Source organism: Protopterus annectens, chromosome 3.part0, assembly GCF_019279795.1.
Source record: "Protopterus annectens isolate FY-2018-M chromosome 3.part0, PAN1.0, whole genome shotgun sequence".
NCBI lineage: Eukaryota > Metazoa > Chordata > Ceratodontiformes > Protopteridae > Protopterus > Protopterus annectens.
Window position 1 is genome coordinate 1,184,648,122 of NC_056731.1, and position 22,324 is coordinate 1,184,670,445.

At 39.2% G+C, this 22,324-nt stretch overlaps 1 protein-coding gene across 2 annotated transcripts in view; it reads right to left on the minus strand.

Annotated features, from left to right (window-relative positions):
- ELOVL2 (ELOVL fatty acid elongase 2) overlaps window positions 1-22,324 on the minus strand; it is a 921,742-nt gene that overhangs the window by 32,501 nt on the left and 866,917 nt on the right. For both annotated transcript variants that reach the window (XM_044065398.1, XM_044065397.1), the window contains one exon: window positions 8,656-8,790. In XM_044065398.1, the coding sequence (XP_043921333.1) occupies window positions 8,656-8,790 (135 nt within the window). The remainder of the gene's footprint in view (window positions 1-8,655; window positions 8,791-22,324) is intronic.

Sequence of the window (22,324 nt, forward strand, 5' to 3'; positions counted from 1 at the left end):
ATGCATTTTTTTTCCAGGCTTGCTTCCAATGAGCCCTGGCGCAGAATTTGTTTAGTTGTCAGTTTTGAAAGAAGGCAAATAAATCTATTTGAGGTATTTCCCATGACTGGGTCAACTCCTAGGAAAAAAAAAACTCATTCAGTTTCCATTTGTGAGGGTCTATCCTGGTCCTGCTCAGCTTATCTGCCACAATATTTTGCTCTATCAAAATGTAAGATGCTTGGAGGCTTAAATGCTTTAGAGCTACCTAGCAAACCATCATAGCCAGCCTACATAAATGGTATAAACGTGTTCCCTCCCTCCCACCTCACTTGTTTATGTATTACATCACTGTGGTGTTGTCTGTAATCACCTGAACAGATCCAGTGGACCATAAATTATGAAGACATTTTAAGGTATGGATCACAGCCAGCATCTCTCTGATATTTATGTGCTGTGGTGTCTGAGGAATTTCACAGGCCTCAGAAACATAGGAACATAGTAGACAAGCAATCACATGGTTCCTAAGATGACTAGCCATATACACCTTTAAGCAGTCAAACTTAAGTTCTTGTCACCTTTTTCAAGCATTTAATAGTGCTCACTTCCCAAATTGAGTGGGACAGTGCGATAACCCTAGCGTAGTCATAGTAGTACTTTGAACTGTAGTGGAAACTTATTCCATAGAGTAGGAAAACTTTGAGTTAGGAACCTCTCTCTCCAGCGATTCTTATTTGTTCATCTAGATTTAAGTCCTTAATTGAGAATTTTAGAGCCACTGGATTTGTACCTTTACTTCCATAAAAGCTGCTCCCTAAGAAAAATCTGAGGCTTCTGTAAATTGAATTGGTGTCTGAGGAGAAAAGGGGAGAGCTGGATTTACAGCCATTTGTTGTCTCCACTAGTGCTGTAGCTTTGTGACAAAGCCCAAAATTGGAATCTGAAATTCCAAAGGATGAAGATGTTGTCTATTATTTCTTTGCAAAAGTCTAAGACTGATTGGAGAAGCTCAGCAAAGTTTCAGATAAAAACATCTTTTCTTGTATGAAAAAAGCCCTTTGCTAAGAAGTGCCTATAAAGCAACCAAGAAACACAATCTTGTGTGACAGAGCTGAGGTGTTTGCGCATTTATCTAGAATCCCAGATTGGTAAAAAAAGATTAAACCCATGTTAAGGACTCTTGGCATCTGTGAAAAGACTCTGCAAAGATAAGTTTGTTTGTCTTTTCAGCTTTTCCTGGTTAGGGGTCGCCACAGCTGAACTCCGATCCGCTAATGATTGGCAGTCGATTTTTATGTTGCCGAGTTGCCAGCCTGAATCCCAACCTTCAGTGAAGGCACACCCATTCACGCATGTCTTTCGGAGGCCACTCGACCGTGGGGAAGACATGCAGACTCCAAACAGAAGGCACTTCAGCCGAGAATCGAACAGGAATACCTCTTGCTGTGAGGCAACAACGCTACCGCTGTACCACTGTAGATTACAAAGTCACCTAAATAATAAAATATGTGAATAGAATGCACTCTGCAATGAGATATCACTGGAAGTAGACACTTTGAAGATACCTTTGGAGCTGTAGATAACCTAAAGGGTCATTCAAAGAACAGATAATGTGACCCAGGCACAGATAATCTGAGAAATTTCTGGAAGCCTGTGGCTATGGGAATGTGATGATAAACATCCATTAGATTTAATGTCACCATAGCACTCAAAGGAGCTGAGGGAGGAGAAATAACAGTGTTTGAAGGGTCAATATTTTGAATTTTGGTACTATATCAGATTGAGAAAGGAAAGATCTAGAAATAGTTTCCTTGAAAGCTCTTATTTGTTTTAAAGGCATTGGTGACTCTCAGGGTAAGTAAAAGTTGAAGAAACTGAGGAAAAAAATTCTGTTTGGTTCAGAGGATGGGGAGCAAGTCCCCAAAAGGAGGTATTTGTATCAAGTACTGACTGTAACCCCCCTGAGCTAATGTTTGCACTCAAGATACTGAAACAATATGACATAGGGGCAGGAGGCATGGGAATGAGGGATTAAATGCTGGCACAGTCATTCTTAATTATTAGACTGTCACTTTTTTGGAAAATAACCTTGTTTCTTATTGTTTCCCTCCTGCCATTTCGTTTTTGCTCCCTGTTTGCTTTGAGGGGGCAGGGGTTTCTTGTCTTGCTTTTTAAAAGGAAAATAGGATTTGGGAGATTTATAAAGGGAGGCTTGAAAATCTTAGACAATCCTTGCGTTACCTTCCTTCTTTCATCAAATTGTTTGAGGACCCGAGTACGAGAAAGGCCACACAAAACCTTCTTATCTAAAGTAGAGTTTAAAATCTCAGACATGACTTTATCAGCAAACGTTTAATTACATACCCAGGCCTATCAACTGAAATCTGCATCAGTAGCAGGAGCAGTGGCCCCAGACAAAATATCTGCACAATCATATACAGTCTTCAAACCACGTTTAGATATTTGTGAAAGATTAGAAAGAGTAGAATTCAAAAGGGTTATTCTCTGAACATAGTGATGCAGAGTATTCCTTCAAACTGCCAGCACAAAACAGAATAAACTTCCACATATGTGCCCAGTAGTTAAGAATTCTTTATCCTAAACTGGATAAACAGAAAATTCTCTTAACAAATCTGTCCAACACCTTGTCTTCTTTTTCTACAAGGAAGGGGTTGGTATTGACTAATAGTCTGTTCACATCTGGCAAAGAGGTAGACATAACTGGTGGATCTGATAGAGGAGAAAACAAAAATGTGTTAGTTACAGGTACTTCATCTTTATCTTTTTGGGAACTGAAGGTTGAGAGTCAGGATTATTACAAGCAGCATTAAACAAATTCTACAAGGCAGACAAAATATGAGGGATGGGTGCTGAATGAGGCATATCCACTTGTAACATATCATATAATCTCCCCATTGCATGTGGAAAATGGAGATTCAGACTTTCTGGAAGAGAAAAGGGGCAGGGTAGGAGGGAGTCACAAGGTCACTTCAATAGTTATTCAGATTTGTTGGACCGTACTTGGTTTTGGGAGGTTCAGGATTTCTTTTTGGAACCCAATTCTTCTTCAGCATCTGTGTACCTTCTTTTTGTTGAGACTGTTTATTTTGTTTTTGCCAAAAGTGGATGAGGAAATAGAAATCCATTGGAAAATTTGCAAAAGGAGGACTGAAGAATCATAGATTCCCTGTATCACCTTTCATCACACATTTTGATCACATCAGCAGCAAAGAGGCCAAACACTAAATCTCTATCCAAAGGCAACTTTAAAATCTCATTTTTAACATCATATCAGAGGTTCTGAGAATACAGCCATGCAGACCTCCTCAAAACAGTATCAGTGGCCATAGCCCTCAAAGAAGTATTAACAGAGTCATACACACACACTGTAAATGATGAATAAGTGACCTGTGCAGTAGAAGAAGCTTTTTCCCAAAGGGAACTTATCTGCCCAGCAAAGGAAATCACAAATCAACCATTGATCCTTGAAAACCTCAGAGGAATAAATATTCTTAGGCAGCAATAAAATTCTGGAGGGCTTCCTGCCCAAACTTGTCTTTTAGTCAGCTCATCTCAAGCTGCCTGACAGTTTGAGCTTATTGATGAGCCACTGAAATTCTAAAAGCTGGCCAGCTGTTATATTCTTGTCCTGATGTAACCCCATACAGTTAAGACTGCTGTATGCTGAACATCCAATGATCTGAGAACATCTGTTTAGAAGAGTGTTATGGTAAAATAGCAGTATCCACTGATGTGGGGACATTTGTTTGGCTGAGTGCCATTCTAAGTTATTAACATTTACTGATGTGGGAGTAAGTTAACATCTACTGATGCAAGTAGTGTTTTTTTTTTTTTTTTTGTTACTGCAGTGGAAGTTAGTTATAGTTGCCTGCAGCATTAAGGTAGTAATGTCTGCTGATGTGAAGTAAGGTAAGGTAATAAAAATCCACTGATGTGGGGTAAGGTGGTAACATCCACTAATGTGGATATTTTGTTCTGTAATGCAGTAGTAAGGTAGTGATATCCACTGATGTGGGTATTTTTTTTCACTGCATTTGTAAGGTAGTAATGTCTGATGATGCAGATATTTTTTAATGCAATGGTAAGGTAGTGGCATCCACTGATGTGGGTAAATTATTTTTACTCCATTGATAAGGTAGTAACATCCGCTGATGATAGAATATTTCTCTGTCTCAATTGATGTAGATTAAATTCTCCTGTCTGATATAGTTGGTCTCAATGGCTAGAATTCTGAACCTTTTAACAAAGTCAGAATAAAAAATTGTACAGTTCACCTGATGCCTAGAAACATAGGTGTTAGTAAGGAAGTGTCCATGTTAAAGTTCAGCACAAACTAATCTTTACTGTGGTCATGTTTATTAGATTCTACAAATTACAATAAACATAAGTATTAATTATATTAATGTTTTGTAAATAACTTATAATATTTTAGTAACCACTCATACTGTTGTCAGCATTTTGTTCATCTGACTGTGAGCTTTCATACAAGGCTAAGCATCTCTGCCTGTGTTGCTAGGTTTGAGATATTTTAAAAAAATATGAAAATGATGGCAATATAAATAATTAGTATATGAACAACATTTATTATCTGTTTAACTGACTAGAGTTAGAATAGATTTGCTTTAATTGAGTACACTTCCTTTAAGTATAAAGCAAAGCATGCTCTTTTAACTTGGTCAAGGTGATGAGAAACCATAAATCCATTTTTTGTCTAGCCCTGAAAACCCTCACTGAAAGTTGACCAAATAAACTAGCAGCTATTCATGTTGTAGGTTTCTGATAAATTGGGGCCTTGAGGCCTGACTACAAATAATCTACCTGATTAAGAGCCCAGTAAGAACCTATGAACTGTAGAAGGCAGAGGTCAGGTATCTGAGTTGCCTGTCTTGTCAGCTTTACAATATAAAATTAATTCTTTCAATAAACTGTATGTACTATGGTCATTTGGGATTAGTGTAAATATGAGAAGATATTAGATACCCATAGATGTTACAAGGATAATTCTACAGAAATGACTGGTACTATCACAAGGGTTTAATGAAACAGGCTGGAGTCTTCACCTTACCAGGACTATAAACTTTCTGCTTATAAACAAAGTTAATGCAGTAGCTATTTAAACTTCTCTCTGTGCTCATGTCATGCTGTCAGAGCAGTGATAACCACTTTTAGGTTGTAGTATGTTGTCAGCTTCCTATGAATGTATGTGCTGTTTCAACAATGCTTGTAGCATAAAAGAAAACTGGACTAGTAATGAGTGACTGTCCTCTAAAAGAGGTGTAGCTAACCTAAAATGGTAAGCAAGAACCAGACAGCTATGCCAGCTCCTCATTTTTCATTAGCTGACAATAGAATAACATAAACTCTACACGACACCTAGTGCAATTGCCCTATCAGAGAAAGATACAGAAATTACTGTATAGGAATTTAACATGAAGTAAGCTACCCTGTACCCCTCATCAGAAATGAAAAGAATCAGACTTTGATGATTCACTACCTGTTTGACCTACCAAACATCTTATTAAAACTGAGATGTTCACCAAAGTCAGCATGCCATTGGCATTATCCTTCTGAAACAAGTGGTGAATGATGGGAAAAAGCCACATAAGTACACCATTTGGGCTATGAGCTATAGGTCAGTAGAGTGGATTTCTGTTAAATACATCACGTAGGCAACTTTCATTCTTTTAATAAATTAAGCCATCGCAAGGGTTGCCAGTGGAAGCAGGACACAAACAACAAGATGGTCAGGGGAAAAAAGTGAAAATGTAGGGGACTCTGGCAAGTCAGTCTTACAACACACACACACACACACACACACACACACACACACACACACACACATATATATATATATATATATGTGTGTATATATATATATATATATATATATATATATATATATATATATATATATAGATAGATAGATAGATATATGTATGCATATGCATATACACACAGAGATATATGCATAATAAAGGTAGATGTGTTTGAGGATATTACAGGCAAAGAAATTTATACTATTGTGTACACTGCTGGGGGTGACATGTTCCATGTGGAGCTGGAGAGACAGAGAGATGGCAAACAAGTGCACAAATATGATGATTAGCTGTCCTTGTGTTAGACCATAAATCTTTTCTATTAATTCAGTTGCCTGTTCAGCATTATATACCACTTCTGTAGTTTTTAATATATATATATAGGCAGGTCATCTTGCTTTCTTCACTCCAGTACAATAAGATGCAAACACTGCCATTGAAGCTCAATGTACCAAACTGAGTACTGGAGGACAGCCTAACCTGGAATACAAGCCTACAGTTAAAAAGGTACACAGAATAGTAAAATGACACAGGAATTGTCTAAAATTGTACCTATTGCATTCTGATTAAATAACATGAAATTCATCAAGCAATGGGCTGTAGTATTCATACTGTTAGTGACTCTGGTGTGCAGAGAATGTTTTAACTAATTGCCGCAGAAACAAAATGACATGCTGACATTCAACGGTTAAAGTCCACAGAAGTCAGATAACTCTGAAATAGATAAATGTTGAACTTGTACACTGTAAAGATCCTTTTCTTTAGCTAAAATATATTTGTTACTGCCTCTTTGCCAACTTTCAGAACCAAATAATGCTTTGACAGCCATATACAAAACACCAGGCATCTGGTCTCTGTATTACATCATACCTTGTCAAGGTCTTGTAAACACAGTTTGCATTGTCAGATTCATTTAATCATATACACATTAGTGAATGTTTATTTTATTTATCTCCTGTATAAGTATTTAACAAGACTAGAGCTATCCTTTACCAGTCATGAGAACTGAAAAACATCAGACTTTGATGATTTACACTCTGACTTACAAAAACAGATACAAATGTTGTTGTTGTTGTTGTATCTTTTTGGCTTTTCCCGGTTAGGGGTCGCCACAGCGGAACTCCGGTCTGCTAATGATTGGCAGTAGATTTTTATGTACCGAGTTGCCGATACTGTGAAGGTATGCCCATTCACGCATGTCTCCACACAGAAGACGCTTTAGCTGAGAATCGAACAGGAGAACGTCTTACTGTGAGGTGACAACGCTGCCGCAGCAGAATGATACAAATGACCTGTTCTGTTTAAAACAATATAAGAAATAGCTGACATTAAGATGTCATTTAAGACTGAAAACATACTGCATTAAAACAAAAACAATACACACTTTGGCAAAGGAGTCCAGATCCACAGATTGCTCAACTGATAATGACAGCCTATTCCATTCATTATTCGTTCATAAGGAGAACAATTTGTATATTACCAAAAGAAGCCAGTATTTTGTTATAGCTAATTTTCTGTCTTGACATTTCTTAATAAGGTATAAGACTCAGGGCCAGATTCAATAAAACCTGCACTAAGTGCACACAATATGTATTCAATAAAATTCTTATTACATTTTTGGGGCTTTCTAGCCACTCAGAAAGATTACACTAAGTGTGCATGTGGTCTACATTTTGTGGTAACCTTTATGAATCCCTGTCACTATTTAAAGTTGCAAGAATATTAGTAGGAAAACTAAAATTAGGAGGAAGAAGGTGTGCATTATGTCTGAGTTATTTGTTCACTCAGAACAGTGTACACTTAGTGTAGGCTTTATTAAATCTGGCCCTCAATGTCTCTTCATTTTTCAGCTGTGGGTCCTTTCTGTGTTTGTTGAATATTGGCGTGTCTCATAAAGCACAGTCTAAGAAATCATCTGTTTGTTACATTCTTGGTTATCTTGCTTACTGAACTGTTTTTAATTTCCTCCAGTGTAACCATTACGTTCATAAACACCCACAGCCGTTTTGTCTTGTATGCTGTATGCTCTTTTATCAAAAAATAACTCCCACAAATTTCAGAGAACTGACATCTAGAATTACAAACTCACTATGAGGCAGCCTCATTCCGAGACCTGGATTTGCCACTTCCAGAAGTATTAAAAAATGCTAAAAGAGAGGAGCAAATGTTGACGACTGCTGCTAGGTTTTTTTTTTTTTTTTTTTTGCAAGGGGGAAATCCCCTCCACATGCTCACCCCAGCTACTTATATACAGTAACCCCAACGTCACCATACCTTGAAGAAAATGAAATACTCTTAGATACACCAATCTCCGACTTTTATATAATTCCCCATTTTTGTACATTCAGTCTCACTATTCTGGGACTCACTGGTGAGCCTTAGAATTTTAAATTGTTCTGGTGCAAACAGATGTCAAGAACTGTGGTACTCCGAGACAGGAGTACCTCATTGTGCTTGATGTTGCTTTTGTTATGACCCCATCCCCCATACAGCTGCCTCTAATGTAGCAGTATAACATGTGCATCCCTTCACACAGCTGGATATGTTAGATGAATGTTAGTTACATCAGGTATATAAATTATTGACAATGCACTTGTTGGACTAACTTCAGCTTCTTTCCTTCAGGAATTCTCTTTTCCATCTGGGATGGTTCTCTAGCTCAATAACCTTGTCTCTGAACCCTGATGACAGGCAGCAGCACATTAGGATAACCTGTCACTCCATCAGTGGCCCAGCTGAGACATTGTAAGATGTGCATGATATTAGTAAACACAGAAAATCGTCTAAGCCTTATCATCTGTACTCAGGCGTAACAAAGGGAAATAATATCATAACTCACCTTTAAGTAGAAGTTCACAAACAAGATAACTAGAGTAGTCATGTAGGAAGACTGGAAAATGAGACATCCGAGAGGGAAGCCACATGGATAAACAGCAGCGCTGAGTGTATGGGTAATAGTGAGGACAAACTGGATCTGCAGGAGAGGAAAACAGGAATAAGAAAAGTTTCCTTTTTTTCCCTTATTCTAAAAGTGTAATTATGCTGTCTGAATGAAGATTTCTCGAGCTAAGAAACCACCAAAACACTTACGGGAAGCAAGTTGCAATAACCATTTATCAGCAGTTTATTTTGTATCACAAGGATTTATCTCAATATTCCTGAGTCTTTAGAAATTTCTAGCAATTTCTGGTAGCTTGCAGACATTTTATAAAAACAGTTTCTTTCTTCATCAGATACATGTTCAGTTTTCAGACTAAAATTAAATAGATCAAATCTACATAGCTGTAATCTGAACTGCTTCACTATCTGAAAGATGACACCTCAATAGCAGTAAAATATATTAAATAAAAGTCACCATATGATTTGGTGCTGTATAGCAAAGGATAAGTACTTGACAGACTTGAAAGATTCACTGACTAGCCACTGGCCAGCAAAAAATGTGTAGACTCCATTTTTCTAAATTCAGCCCTGCAACTTCTTTATCCCTTCAGCTCTTTTACTGCATTGTGTGTATTGGTAAGAAATCACTCAAGTTTTTCATCTTTGTATAGCTCAAGTAATGCCATTACTTTCTGTCAAGTTATTGTATTTAACTTTTAGAACTGTCCTGTTATGCAAAGCTTTATCATACTGTGCATTACTTTACTAATGTTCTGCACACTATGCATTTGAGCAACTGTTTTCTAGTATGTGATTGCTGAATGCTTTTGTAACTGTAAGGTCCTTACATTGGATATCACATAAGTGCTCATAAGAGTGCCACTGTTGTTGGAGTTTGCTTGATGTTTAGTTTTTGTGTTATTGTGCTATTTCTATATCTCTGATTGCTCATCTGACTCATGTCATTTTGCATTCCCTTACGTTAAGGTACATGAAAATGTCTCATTTGTTTCTAACCTGACATTCTATGGCAGCACAAATGGGCAGGTACAACTATGGTTTCCTTTGCCTTGTAACCACAGCATCTTCAGCAAATAACTGTTCCTTGTCAGATCACTTGACTAAACTTGCAGAACCACAGTCAAGACTCTAAAGCACTGTGTTATGACTACCCTTGCAAGAGAAATCCCAGGTTAGATGTCTACCTTATTTCTTCAGGAAGAGACAGGCAAGACAACTTCTGCTCCAGGCAAGCTCTCTCTCTTTGTCTTTTAGCTTTCTTCCTTTCATGTCAACGACTTTATTTATTTAATTATTTATTTCAGTTTGATTACCGGGGAGGTCCACTGGGCATTGGTAGCCCATTGTCAGTGGAGGCCCGGGGAGAAAAGCTCCAAAACAAGGAATTACTACCGTTCAAATATTTTGTTTACAAAAAGTAATTTCAATGAACATGTAAAGTCATAGGCACTCTGAATTACAAAAATAATTTCAATGAACATGCAAAGTCATAAGCACTCTGACAAATATCAGTTAGTTACAACAGAAGAAACACTAACAATTCCAATTTTGTTTAGGGAGAAAGGCATCACATGATGATAATACATGTTTTACTATGTAGTTCACTAGTGAGAAAGGCATCACATGATGATAATACATGTTTTACTATGTAGTTTACTAGGGAGAAAGGCATCACATGATGATAATACATGTTTTACTATGTAGTTCACTAGGGAGAAAGGCATCACATGATGGTAATACATGTTTTACTATGTAGTTCACTAGGGAGAAAGGCATCACATGATGGTAATACATGTTTTACTATGTAGTTCACTAGGGAGAAAGGCATCACATGATGATAATACATGTTTTACTATGTAGTTCACTAGGGAGAAAGGCATCACATGATGATAATACATGTTTTACTATGTAGTTCACTAGGGAGAAAGGCATCACATGATAATACATGTTTTACTATGTAGTTCACTAGGGAGAAAGGCATCACATGATGATAATACATGTTTTACTATGTAGTTCACTAGGGAGAAAGGCATCACATGATGATAATACATGTTTTACTATGTAGTTCACTAGGGAGAAAGGCATCACATGATGATAATACATGTTTTACTATGTAGGTCACTAGGGAGGAAGGCATCACATGATGATAATACATGTTTTACTATGTAGGTCACTAGGGAGAAAGGCATCACATGATGATAATACATGTTTTACTATGTAGGTCACTAAGGCTAATGCTTTTAGAAGGGAATAGTAAGGAGAATAGGAGGGGGTTAGTCTGGGGCAAATGGAGTAGAAAATTTAGGATTTGTAGGCAGAAGAGTGCAGTTGCAAATTCTGTTATGACAGAGGTAGGAATGAAGCTTAGTTTTGAAGTTATTTGGGTTGGTACATGTCCTAAGTGACAAGGGCAGGGCATTCCATTTTTTAGCTTATGGGATATTTCTGCATGGACCACATGTTTGCATTCCCAGAAAACACCCTCCAGGTTTTAACATCAGTCCTTGGCATACACCATACCTCTCAATTGTCCAGATCTTTGCTCCATATTTTTGGTCTGCTCCAAATTTGTGACTACCTGGAACATCACTGAGGACTGAATCCATTGAATGAGCACATCATTTCAGCTTCAGACTTCATATTGTTAAGAAAGCGCATGTTAATATAAACCCTAATATTCTAGCAACTTTCTAAGTTTATAAGAGCAACATGTCATATCTGTCCCTATTTTGGGCCTTTACCTCCCAATCAGTTTAGGCTTTATCCAGATTTCTGTTGTTATAAGGCAGAGAGGTATTGCATGCACCAGTAAGACCAGACAGTACAACATCATTCCTGGGTAACAGTGATGTCTGAGGACAAGATATCAAAGCTCTCCTTTCAGATCTCATCTCACAAGGAAATTATTTAAAACAAGAGCTGACTGTACTACCTCCAAAGCTAGTTACATAAGCAAGAATTAACTGTGGTATGTGGGCTGCCCAGTATTTACCCACCTTTGCATTCATCAGACTGCTTTGGCTTTGCCTTTGCCCTTGAGCTGTAACTACAGCATTCACGAGGAAATGCTGCAAAACCCCAACATTTATTTCTTAGGAATTTAACAAGTGCTTAAAGTATGAATGACAAATTCAAAATCTCCTGAAACTGAACTGCTTATTCACAAATGAGGAGGGGTACCCCCTCCCACGTGAGGGACTTCAACCTCACATTCTTCATACTTAAATATACTAAAGCAAAGTCATACAACCATGGGTAAAGAATAAACACTCCAGCAAGCAAATGTAATACATGCACAAACTGTGATGTCACACTTCAAGTGCAGTAACAGCAAACAGTCAGGGAAATGGATCACTGAGTTACTGTTCAACAAATTAGATGTCAACCAGAAGTAGAAAAACTATTAACACATTGCTATGAACGACAAGCCATAAGGTGACATGATTTAAACCCTCTTTACTGCCTGTTCCTGCTTCACAACGTTTATGTCATATTTCCATGCTAAAAGACATGGTGTATGAAACATGGAGACATTATGACGGTGTAGGAAAAGGTATCACTTTTTATAGGAAGGTTTTAGAACTATGGATAAAATGCTTAACTAAACACACATGGCATCTTTTTGTCCAAAATTTTCTTTTAATGACTTGAAAATGTATATTCCGTACTAATATTAAAACTGAATCCCTGCAATGATGCATATATCCTTCAGAAGGGACTAAATCAGACAAATGATTGGTGCCAGAACCATGGCCCAAAACTAAATATGAAAACATGCATTTCCATACCCTTTGAGAAATCAAATACCCCTGCAAATTACAACATCAATAGCATACCCTTAAGAGTAGAGTCAGAAGTGAGAAATCTAGGTACACAGATAGGTAATAGCTAGAACTTTGAATGCCATGTGTCCACAGTGGTGAGGAAGTCCTTCTATGTGGCACAACGTATATGTAAAGGTATGGCATCCAGATCCAAGAAAATTATAGTCTTGCTGTACTCAACCCTCATTAGACCAATAATCGAGTACAATGTGCCATTTGGCATGTACTTGACTAGGCAGTTACAGCAGCTGGACTGACTTCAGAGGTTCCTCATAATGAAAATACAGGGTGCAAACAACATATCCTATGTGGATAGACTAAAAGCCCTATCCCTTTACTCTGTCTCCTACCGACAATTAAGGGGTGACCTACGCCTGATCTACAAGACACTCACAAATCCATCGCTGATGGAGCAGCTACACAAACGTAGTTTGGATCAATGGATGGGCAATCACAAATTCACACATGGAGTAGTGCCTATGTCCCTTATGGACAGGGGCATTCTGTAAGATACTGAAGGCATAGGTACAAATCCATGTGATCCTCTTGCCACTAGGGCCATATATTGGGTAAAATCTGGTTATATTGCCTATGCTTGTAAGGGCTCTTAAGCTGTTAGCCTAGCAATATCCTATGAACCTATGAACTATGTAATCAAAAATGACTGCTCTTCCCTTTGACTTTTGCTATGCAGTTTAGAGGAAATGGGATGCCTGTACACTAATCAGTATATAAATCTTATCCGATATGATTTGAATCCCTCCCACTCATATGATAACCCACTCAGTTCAAGATCCCTTCAAATCACCAGACAATCCACCCAGTTCAATAATATCATTTCCTTTATGCCGCATGTTCTGATCTCACTTACTGACACTGTAGACATTATTTAAAGTTCAAAGATAAAGACGGTTTCATGTTCATATGTTCATACTTGTATACTATGCTAATGACCACTGGGGCCTTTATAAGCCTAGCCGTGTATCTCAAATGTATCCTACAAATGTTTTGAGCCTTAGAGGTTATTTTAAGTGGTATATGTAAGCCATGGTGTGATTTAAAGACTGCCCCTATTCATTAGAGTCATAAGTGCTAGACATGGGGTGAATTTCTGATTTCCCACCCACTGGTCCTGTTTACACTTGAATAGGGTTATGGAAGAACTCTGATTCAGATGGATGGGAAGAATGTTCAACAGGAGGAGAGTTCTCTGAGACACATAATTGTCCTTCCCGCATGTCCAATTTATGTTGCAAACAAAGTTCAAGTTCCTAGATCGAGAAGTTCTGATGCTACTGGTTTTGCAGATGTGCAATAGGTCCATCAGAATAGGATCCAAGGATGCCTTGTATACCAGGCACAGATCACCTCTCAACAGTCTGTAAGAAACCAAGTATAGAGACAGGGTTTTGAGGTGATCTGAACAGGACATGCTGTTTACACTCTGTATTCTTTTTGTGAGGTGACATTAATCAACAGGACCGAATCATCTAGAGCCATATTTAACACCGTTGAGTGGCTAACCCTGCCATGGTGCTCAAGCTATGATTCATGTTCTCCTATCTTCTGGATATAGTGCACCACAGCACATGCCCAAAGTAGTTGGTCTATACAACTGTTCTCCCTACAAGACAACATGTAGAGTCTGTGCTGCTGCCTACAGCTCTATGTATTTATTTACATTTGTTAACTGGGTAGTGTCTGACTGGGCAGGAAACCCGTTTTCAATGGATACCCGGGGAGAAACTCTGAAGAACAGTGCACTCAATTAACATTTACAAATAAATAACTAAAACAGATGATAAAAAACATAATTACATATGGGAGAAACAGTCATTAAGACACATATTAATACCAAAATAGAAATGTGCAAGTTCCAGCAGAGAAAGAGCTGTGTCCATGAGGAAAAAAGAAAACAGCAAGGGTTTAATGGATTAGTTGCTTAAAAGAGAAAAACATGGTATAAGAGAAAGAAGGATGTGAAATAATAGGAAAGAGTTAACTAGCCAGGAGCATAACAAGGGCAGAGCCGTTTGCTACTGAGATAAACTCTTAGGCTTTTTTTAAGTGGGTTTGAGATAAAAACATTCAGCATGTTTTTGACAGATGAGAAGAACCCCACAGAGGCACACAGACAGAACATGCAAACTCCAAAAATATATCAAACCTTCCACCTTGTGCATGGGAGGCAAAGAACTTAACCACTTGTGTATTACAAGCAGACTCTGAGTAAGAACTTCAGCAAAGATGCACATGGGATGAAACTGAGTACAGATAAGATAGTTGTAATGGCAGCAAATGGGGTAAATCAGAAGAAGCTTATAACAGAGATTAAATGGAAAATAGTTGAACAAGTTAACAATTTCAAGTATCTGGGAGGGGTGTTTGAGGAGAAGGGAAGTCTGAATGAGGAGGTCAGAGCTGGAATCAGGGGGTCTGGCAGAGTGTCAGGTGTAGTATATGACAGAAGAATGCCAAAGAAGCTGAAAAGTATGGTGTACAAAACAGTGGTGCAACCAATAATACTGCATGGTACAGAACCCTGGGCAGTAAAGGCAGAGTAATTGTGGAATCTAGAGGTGGATGGAGATGAAGTTTCTGAGGTGGGTGGTAGGATGCACATCGTAGGACAGATGAAGAAATGGGGACATAAAACCAGAATCCAAAGTAGCTCCAACTGCAGAAAAATTCAGAGAGAATACATTACAGTGGTTTGGGCACATGTGCAGAAAAGCAGAAGACAATCTGGTGAAGAAGATTTGGGACAGACAGAAAGAAGGCAAGAGAAATGAGGGCATCCAGCTGTGAGGTGGATGGATTATGTGAGAGAAGACCTGTGATAGTCAGGCATGAGTGGCAAAGAAGGTAGGAGAATTGCATTGAATAGAGAGAGACGGCAACCATCGATACAATACCCAGACCCCATGTAGAAAATGGAAAAAAGAGGGGGTTAATGATGGTTCTTTTTGTGAGGAACCTCTGTGGCCATTACAGTTGTGGCATGTGCCTGGTCAGGTATGTACTGAAGTGTGTATTCTACTCAATAATTGGTCTGAGGAGGGCCAAATACAGTGGAACAATGACCTTCTTCTGCCTAGATGCCATAAAATAGTTTGACCACAGCCTGGTTCCATGGCACAAAAAGGATTGGACCCTGACTATGGTCTTGGTGACCAGGATTCAGTTAGCAGTCCTGGTAATGGTGGAACCAGGCATGGAAGGGGAGGAGTGAAGGAAGGTGGTTCACTTCCCAGACAAATACTAGCCTGTCTATCTGTAGGATATTACATACCCAGCCAATAACCAGAGATCAGGATATAACCCTGTATATTGTACCTGGGAGGTAAAGACCTTAACCATTGTGCCTTTATGTCAACCCTGCTATTTCTATGCCTTTATTCAATGCCTAGGTGAAGAAAACAACACTGAATTGTGGGTGGTCTTTATAGGGCAGTTTAGTGGTGGGAGCTGAACAGAAACTAGAACTGTCCAATTAGATGGAAGAATGGAGGTGAATAGGAGAAGCAGGAATGGATGCACAAATGAGTATGGGATGAAGGTGGGAAATACAGAAAAGCGACAAGAGGATGGTGAGGTGTAAAACTGTATTATGTTGCAGTGTGTTGTAAAATAAAACTCTTGTAGAATTCAACAAAGCTTCCTTAAAGAGGAAATATAATAGCAGTATGAAATACTGTGTGTGGTGCATGGAAGGTAGCAGTACCTGTACTAAGGCAACAATACATGTGTGGAATAAGACAGGATAGGCAGACTTTCAAAGAAGATAGTCTGGATTAATGTGAAACAATCAGGGATTTCAGAATCATGTGTAGTAATGTGAAAATGTGGTAGGAAACATTTGGTTAGCATGCAACAGAAGGGCAGGGACTTCTTTAGGAATACAAAGTGTCACGAAGCTTATAACAAAAACAACTGAAATGATAAGGCAACCAAAAATGTGGGTGAAAGGTGATGGAAATAATAAAAAAAGAAATAAATAAAAGTCAGCTTGTTACAGAAGATGATCATCTTAGTAATGTGACCTGACCATATGTGAGGAAGGAGATTTCCACATAAAATGGAAGGAAAAAAACCTAGGCAGTAGTGCTGGAATCCAACACTAAAGAAAAAAGTTAAGATGGGGATAATCAAAGGAAAAAGGGGGAATTGGGTGCTGAGGAAACCAATATTGTACTTATAGTGGAACATTATTGGAATAGGGGGGCTGGGAATGTGGAACAATATATTTTGGGCAGAATCTTTTCTAGGTTTGAAAATGGACAAAACAACTTCAACCTTCTTAAAAGTAGTCAAAAAGTCATAAAGACATTTTGACATTGTACATACGAGGACAAACAGTCTAAAAGAAACCTTAAAGCTGGTGCAGAAGTTGAGTTGGGTGAGATTTACTGAAAGGAATGTCAAGCTTCTGATTTTCTGAACTGGGCTACCAGTGTCATGTTAAAGAAGAGCAAAGAATACTGGAATTATGGATTTCAGTAAGATTATTTTCTGTACTCTCACACGTGCCCATTTTATAACTGAAAGGTCCAAATTACAAGTGATGAAAACAATAAATAAAGCCCAATATTATCTCCACTACCCCTTTTTTATTTACTCTCACTTCCTTTGCCATTCCCCACCATCCTAAATAAATCATTACTTTAATTACATAAATAAAATAAATAAAATAAACAATGACTGTTTTTTTCTACCACTTACTAGATAAATTTTTGTACCCTTTTATTAGCCCCTATTATATCTGCCACCCATTGCGCCACCACTACTGCCAATTTGTTCCCTCTTACCAGGATGACAGTACACCATGACTAGACCATCATACATGCAGCCATTAACCCACCCCAGTGGCTTAAGTGGGCACCCACATCACCATGGGGGTCCAGTGATCTCTTCTTAATATAGGTTCATAGTCGTTTACTAGGCTAACAACCACAAGAGCCTTTTTAAGCCTAGTCATGCATCCCAAATCTCTGACAAGTTATGATAGCCTTAATAAGTTTAAGAAGGGGCTTGGGAGATGAAACATTTACAAGCATGGGCCAGGGAGATTAACCGTTTACAGGTTGCCTGTGTCCATTAGATAGATAGTTGGCAATCTAGGGACAAATTTCCTGTTCCCCATCCAATTGTCCAAGTTGCACTTGAATTGGGTTAGGGATGAACTCTGCTTCACATAGATGGGGGAGCCTCTGGGATACATACTTGTCTCTCCAGCAGGTCCTATTTATATTACAGTAGAGGTTTAAGTCCTTAGAATGGGTAATTCTGGTGCTGTTATGCAGGTGGTCCGTTAGAGTAGGGTTTGACAATGCCTTGTATGCCAGGCATAGATCTCCTCTCAAAAGCCTGTAGGAGACAGAATACAAGGATAGGCACTTGAGGTGGTCTGCATAGGACATGTTACTTATGCACTGTATTCTTTAAGTGAGGAACCTCTGGGGATGTTCCAATTGTTGGATATGCCTGGTTAGGTACATATCAAAGGGAGCATTCTACTCAATGATAGGCCAGATGAATGTCAAATACAGTGGAGCAATGACTGCCTTATACTTAGATGCCATACGTTTGTTTACAGGTGGATTCACCATTTCCTGGGACCTGTCTGTGAGCCAGTTGGCTATCCACCAGGTGATATATGGAGTTGTACCTCCTGAGTTTGTCAACAATACCCGTGTGGATTATTGTGTCAAATGCCTTGGTGAGGTCAAGGTATGCAGTGTGAACCATTTTGCCCTCATCCATTGCTTTGGTGACCTTCTCAAAGAAGTCCACCAGGTTGAGAAGGCAGGACCTGCCCTTGACAAAATCAAACTGGGTTGGGTCTAGTGTCTGGAGGTTTACTATATCACTACTAATCATTTTCATGATAATTCTTTCCTTGGTTTTACATATAAGACTAGTGGGACTTATGGGTCTGTAGTTTCCAGAGTTTGTAGATGGCCCACCTTTGTGCAGAGGGATAGCTGTTGCTGCTCTTCATTCATGAGGCATGAAACCTCTCTGGAGGCTCAAGTTAAATAGCAATTCCAGTGGACCTGATAGGTCATATTTCATGCTATTTAGAAGGCATCCAGGGATATTGTCTGGGCCCATTGTTGTAGTGTCTTTGGCCTTAGAGAGAGCATTAAGGACCTGTTCCTTAGTGATAGCAAGGGGAGTTATATTTGATGGTATTACCTGAGGGAAGTTGAGGGCAGAGAGGGGTAAAGTTGGAGCTGAATGTATCAGTCAGCAGGTTAGCTATATCTTCTGACTCAGTATAGGTGGCTCCATTTACAATGAGCTCTGCACATGGTTGTGTATTGCCTTTGAGGCTAAGGACATAGCTTAAGGATGCCTCATGGTTGTCCTTGGTGTGGGAGGCCAAATTTACCTCACATTTGGATTTGGTAGACTTTATTTGTCCTCTGAGTTGTTTGTTTAGTTTGATGAGAGTACTTTTATCCTGCTGGGTGCTGCACCTCCTAATTTTTGCCATAATATTCTTCCTTCTGTTATACAGCCTATTGATTTTGTGATTCCACCAGGGTGGCTTGGTTTTTGAGTTAGTTCTGTACTTCTTCCTGGTGAGTACAGCTACCTCTATGCAGCTGTTAACATGCTTGTACAGGGTTTCTGTGAACAGCTCTGCATAGGCAGCAATGTTCTCAGGGTTTATGGGGCTTGGAATTTTGCCAGGTTATCATTAAATAGCAGGAAGTTAGCCTTAGAGTAGAACCTGGATATTCCAGGTTTAGCTGTGGTCCAGTTTTTATTTTTACTTCAAAGGAGACCATTTTGTGGTCTGACTTTACCAGAGAAGACATTACACTAGAGGGTGTGCAGCACTCTCCCATATTAGTGAGGACTAGATCCAGTATGGTTGCACCCTTGGTTGGTGTACTGACAATCTGGTCCAGGGAGTTTGTGTTTGCAAAATCCAGGAATCTCTGTGCCTGTACATTTGGTTTCATATAGGATTCCCAATTAATAGTGGGGTAATTAAAGTCATCCATGAATATGGTATTGGGTTGGATGGTGACTGTTTCCAATAAGTTTAAATACATGGTATGGGTTTCCTGGGTCATAGAGGGGGACCTATAGCTTTCAAAGAAGTGGTGTTGGATTTTGCCTATGGTGATTTGAACATGGAGCAACTCAAGTGCATTGTCCTGCTTGACCAGCCTTGAGGTATATTTATTTTTGACGTAAATCAAGACACCTCCACCTTTAGTCTCTGTCTGTGTAGTAGCTGGTCTAAATGTGTGGAAGGCATTATAACCATGCACTGTTGGTGTTCTCCCCATGCCTTAAACTATGTCTTGGTGACTGCACAAACATCAGCTTTCTCTAGGGTGATGAGAGCTTCTAGGGAGTGGAGTTTTGTTTAGACTCCTAGCACTGAGCAGTAACACCTTTAGATTTTCTTGGGTTTGATTTTTGATATCGGAAATATTTTCAGTTTGGCATTGCCTAAAAAAGGCACTATGTGGGAAGACAATGTTTTAACTAATATTCGAAAGCCTAGAGGGAAGGAATGCAGACCATCCCTGGCAAAGCAGCATGGTCTGTTGACCATCTCCTTCCATGCTGACAATATTGCAACCTCTTAAGACTGAGAACAGAAACTAAGCCAATTATTAAAGTCAGTCATCTTTTGTTCATATAGTGGCATCATCCTCTGAGATGGTAAAATGCTGCTCAATGCTAGGCTCATACCAGCCTGAGACACATATTCCGAGAGCTCCATGATGTCTCTCTCTTCATATAGTGTCGGGAGGTACATGGACAATGACTGAGTCACATTGGTGCTTGTGGTCCGATGACCCGAGTGCATGCATAATGGAGCAGATCCTAGCCTGTGATAAGCAACTGATGATGTTTTTCTCCTTACGCAGCCTGGTAACAGGGACATCACAATGGAGTCTGCAATGACCAGAATGTTGGATTGGGTGGTGGCTTGCTTTATAGGCTTAGTAGTAGAGGTTCCATGAGATATGGCTCTATGTGTTGATGTGGGTGTTGTTTTGAGAGAGTGCATTTGGGGCTGCTGAGAGTATTTGTTATGTATACTTTGTCTAGAGGTCTTTGGGGTTTAGGAAGGTTACATTTAAGTGCCTCAGTATACATTGGTCTGTATGTATGCTTTGAATTGTGTGTGATGGGTGCAGCGTGTGTACTACTGACAACCTTGTTGACATTAGCAGTACTGTTATGCTAGAGCTTTGCCTCCAGTGACATTGTGTAAATACATCTCTCACATACCATATCAGTTTGTTTGAGAATTAAGTGGTTGTCAGTAAATATGAGGTGATTTCTCCATTGCCTCAGGATGCCCATATCCACCAAGCTGGTAACGGAAATAGTGAGAAAGTTCATATTCATGATAACAGACCCTTTTTTATTGATTAGACAGTGGGAGTGAGATTATAAAGCAATGTCAGGAGTATCCGGTTTGCAACTCTGGGACAGTGCTTGTCACTGCAGACTAGTTGTCTTGTGTGCAACTAGGTATTGATAAAATTTCAGTCCTGCTTTTACAGGAAACGTGCCACTCAAGGTGTCAGTCTCTGTATAGAGCACAGACAAATACAATGCACAGACATTCATTAGCACAGACATTTGTTACAAGTCAAGTAAAAATGAAATAAAAATATGAGTTAAACAATGAATAACTGTACATATAAGATTGGGTTTTTTTTAACACGAGAAACACATTCTGTAGAAAAAGAAAGCGGTACTAGTATGTTGGGGATTTATCATCAGTGAATAACCTGGATAAATGTTTGATGATAACAACATATGATCAGTTATAAGTAGATTTAGGAAGAGATATTGTAGTGTCAATTTAGATGGGCTATAAACAAGCAGTAATAAATGCAAGAGAAAAGATGCAGTTTTATTTATTTATTTGGCATTTGTTAACTGGGTTGGTCTTACTCTCTCAACTAGGCATCAATCCATATGTTACCAGATGGGTAGGAAATTGGCTCACTGATAGAACCCACGTAGTCAAAATAGGGGAAGCCACCTTAAGCAGTAGACCCCATAACAAGTGGCATACTCCAGGTTTCGGTCTTGGGGCCTCTGTTATTTGGGATATACTTTTCTGAGGTGCAGGCCAAAACCAGTGGGCTATGGCTGACCAAGTTTCAGATGACTGCAAGCTGGGTGCTGTCATCAGTTCCCCTAGTGATGTGGACATCCTCCAAGAGGGTCTCACTCACAGAAATGATTGGTGCCAGAAACATGGCCTCAAGCTGAATACTAAAAATGCATCATCATCCCCTTTGGAGAGAGTGATGTCCCCACAAATTATCACATCAATAACAACTTCCTAAGCACGCAATCAGTAGCGAGGGATTTGGGCACCCAGGTTGATAGCAACCTGACTTTTGACCAGCATGTTGCTTCTATTGTATGGAAAACCTTCTTCATGGCCCACCTCATAAGTAAGGGTATCTCATCCAGGGACAAGGAGGTCATAACATCCCTGTATTCTTCCCTTATAAGGCCCATTATTGAGCACAATGCCCCATTCAGCATGTACTTCGCAAAGCACATGCAGCAGCTAGAGAGACCACAGAGGTTCCTCACCAGGAGAATCCAGGGCCTCAAACATCCACCATACACAGATAGGATAAAAGCCATATCCCTCTAGTCAGTTTCATACAAAGTCCACAGAGGTGACCTCTGATTGGCATACAAGGCAATCACAGACCCCACCTTGATGGGACTGCTGCATATCCGCAAGTCAAGCTCCACTCGAGTAATCCCCATGCG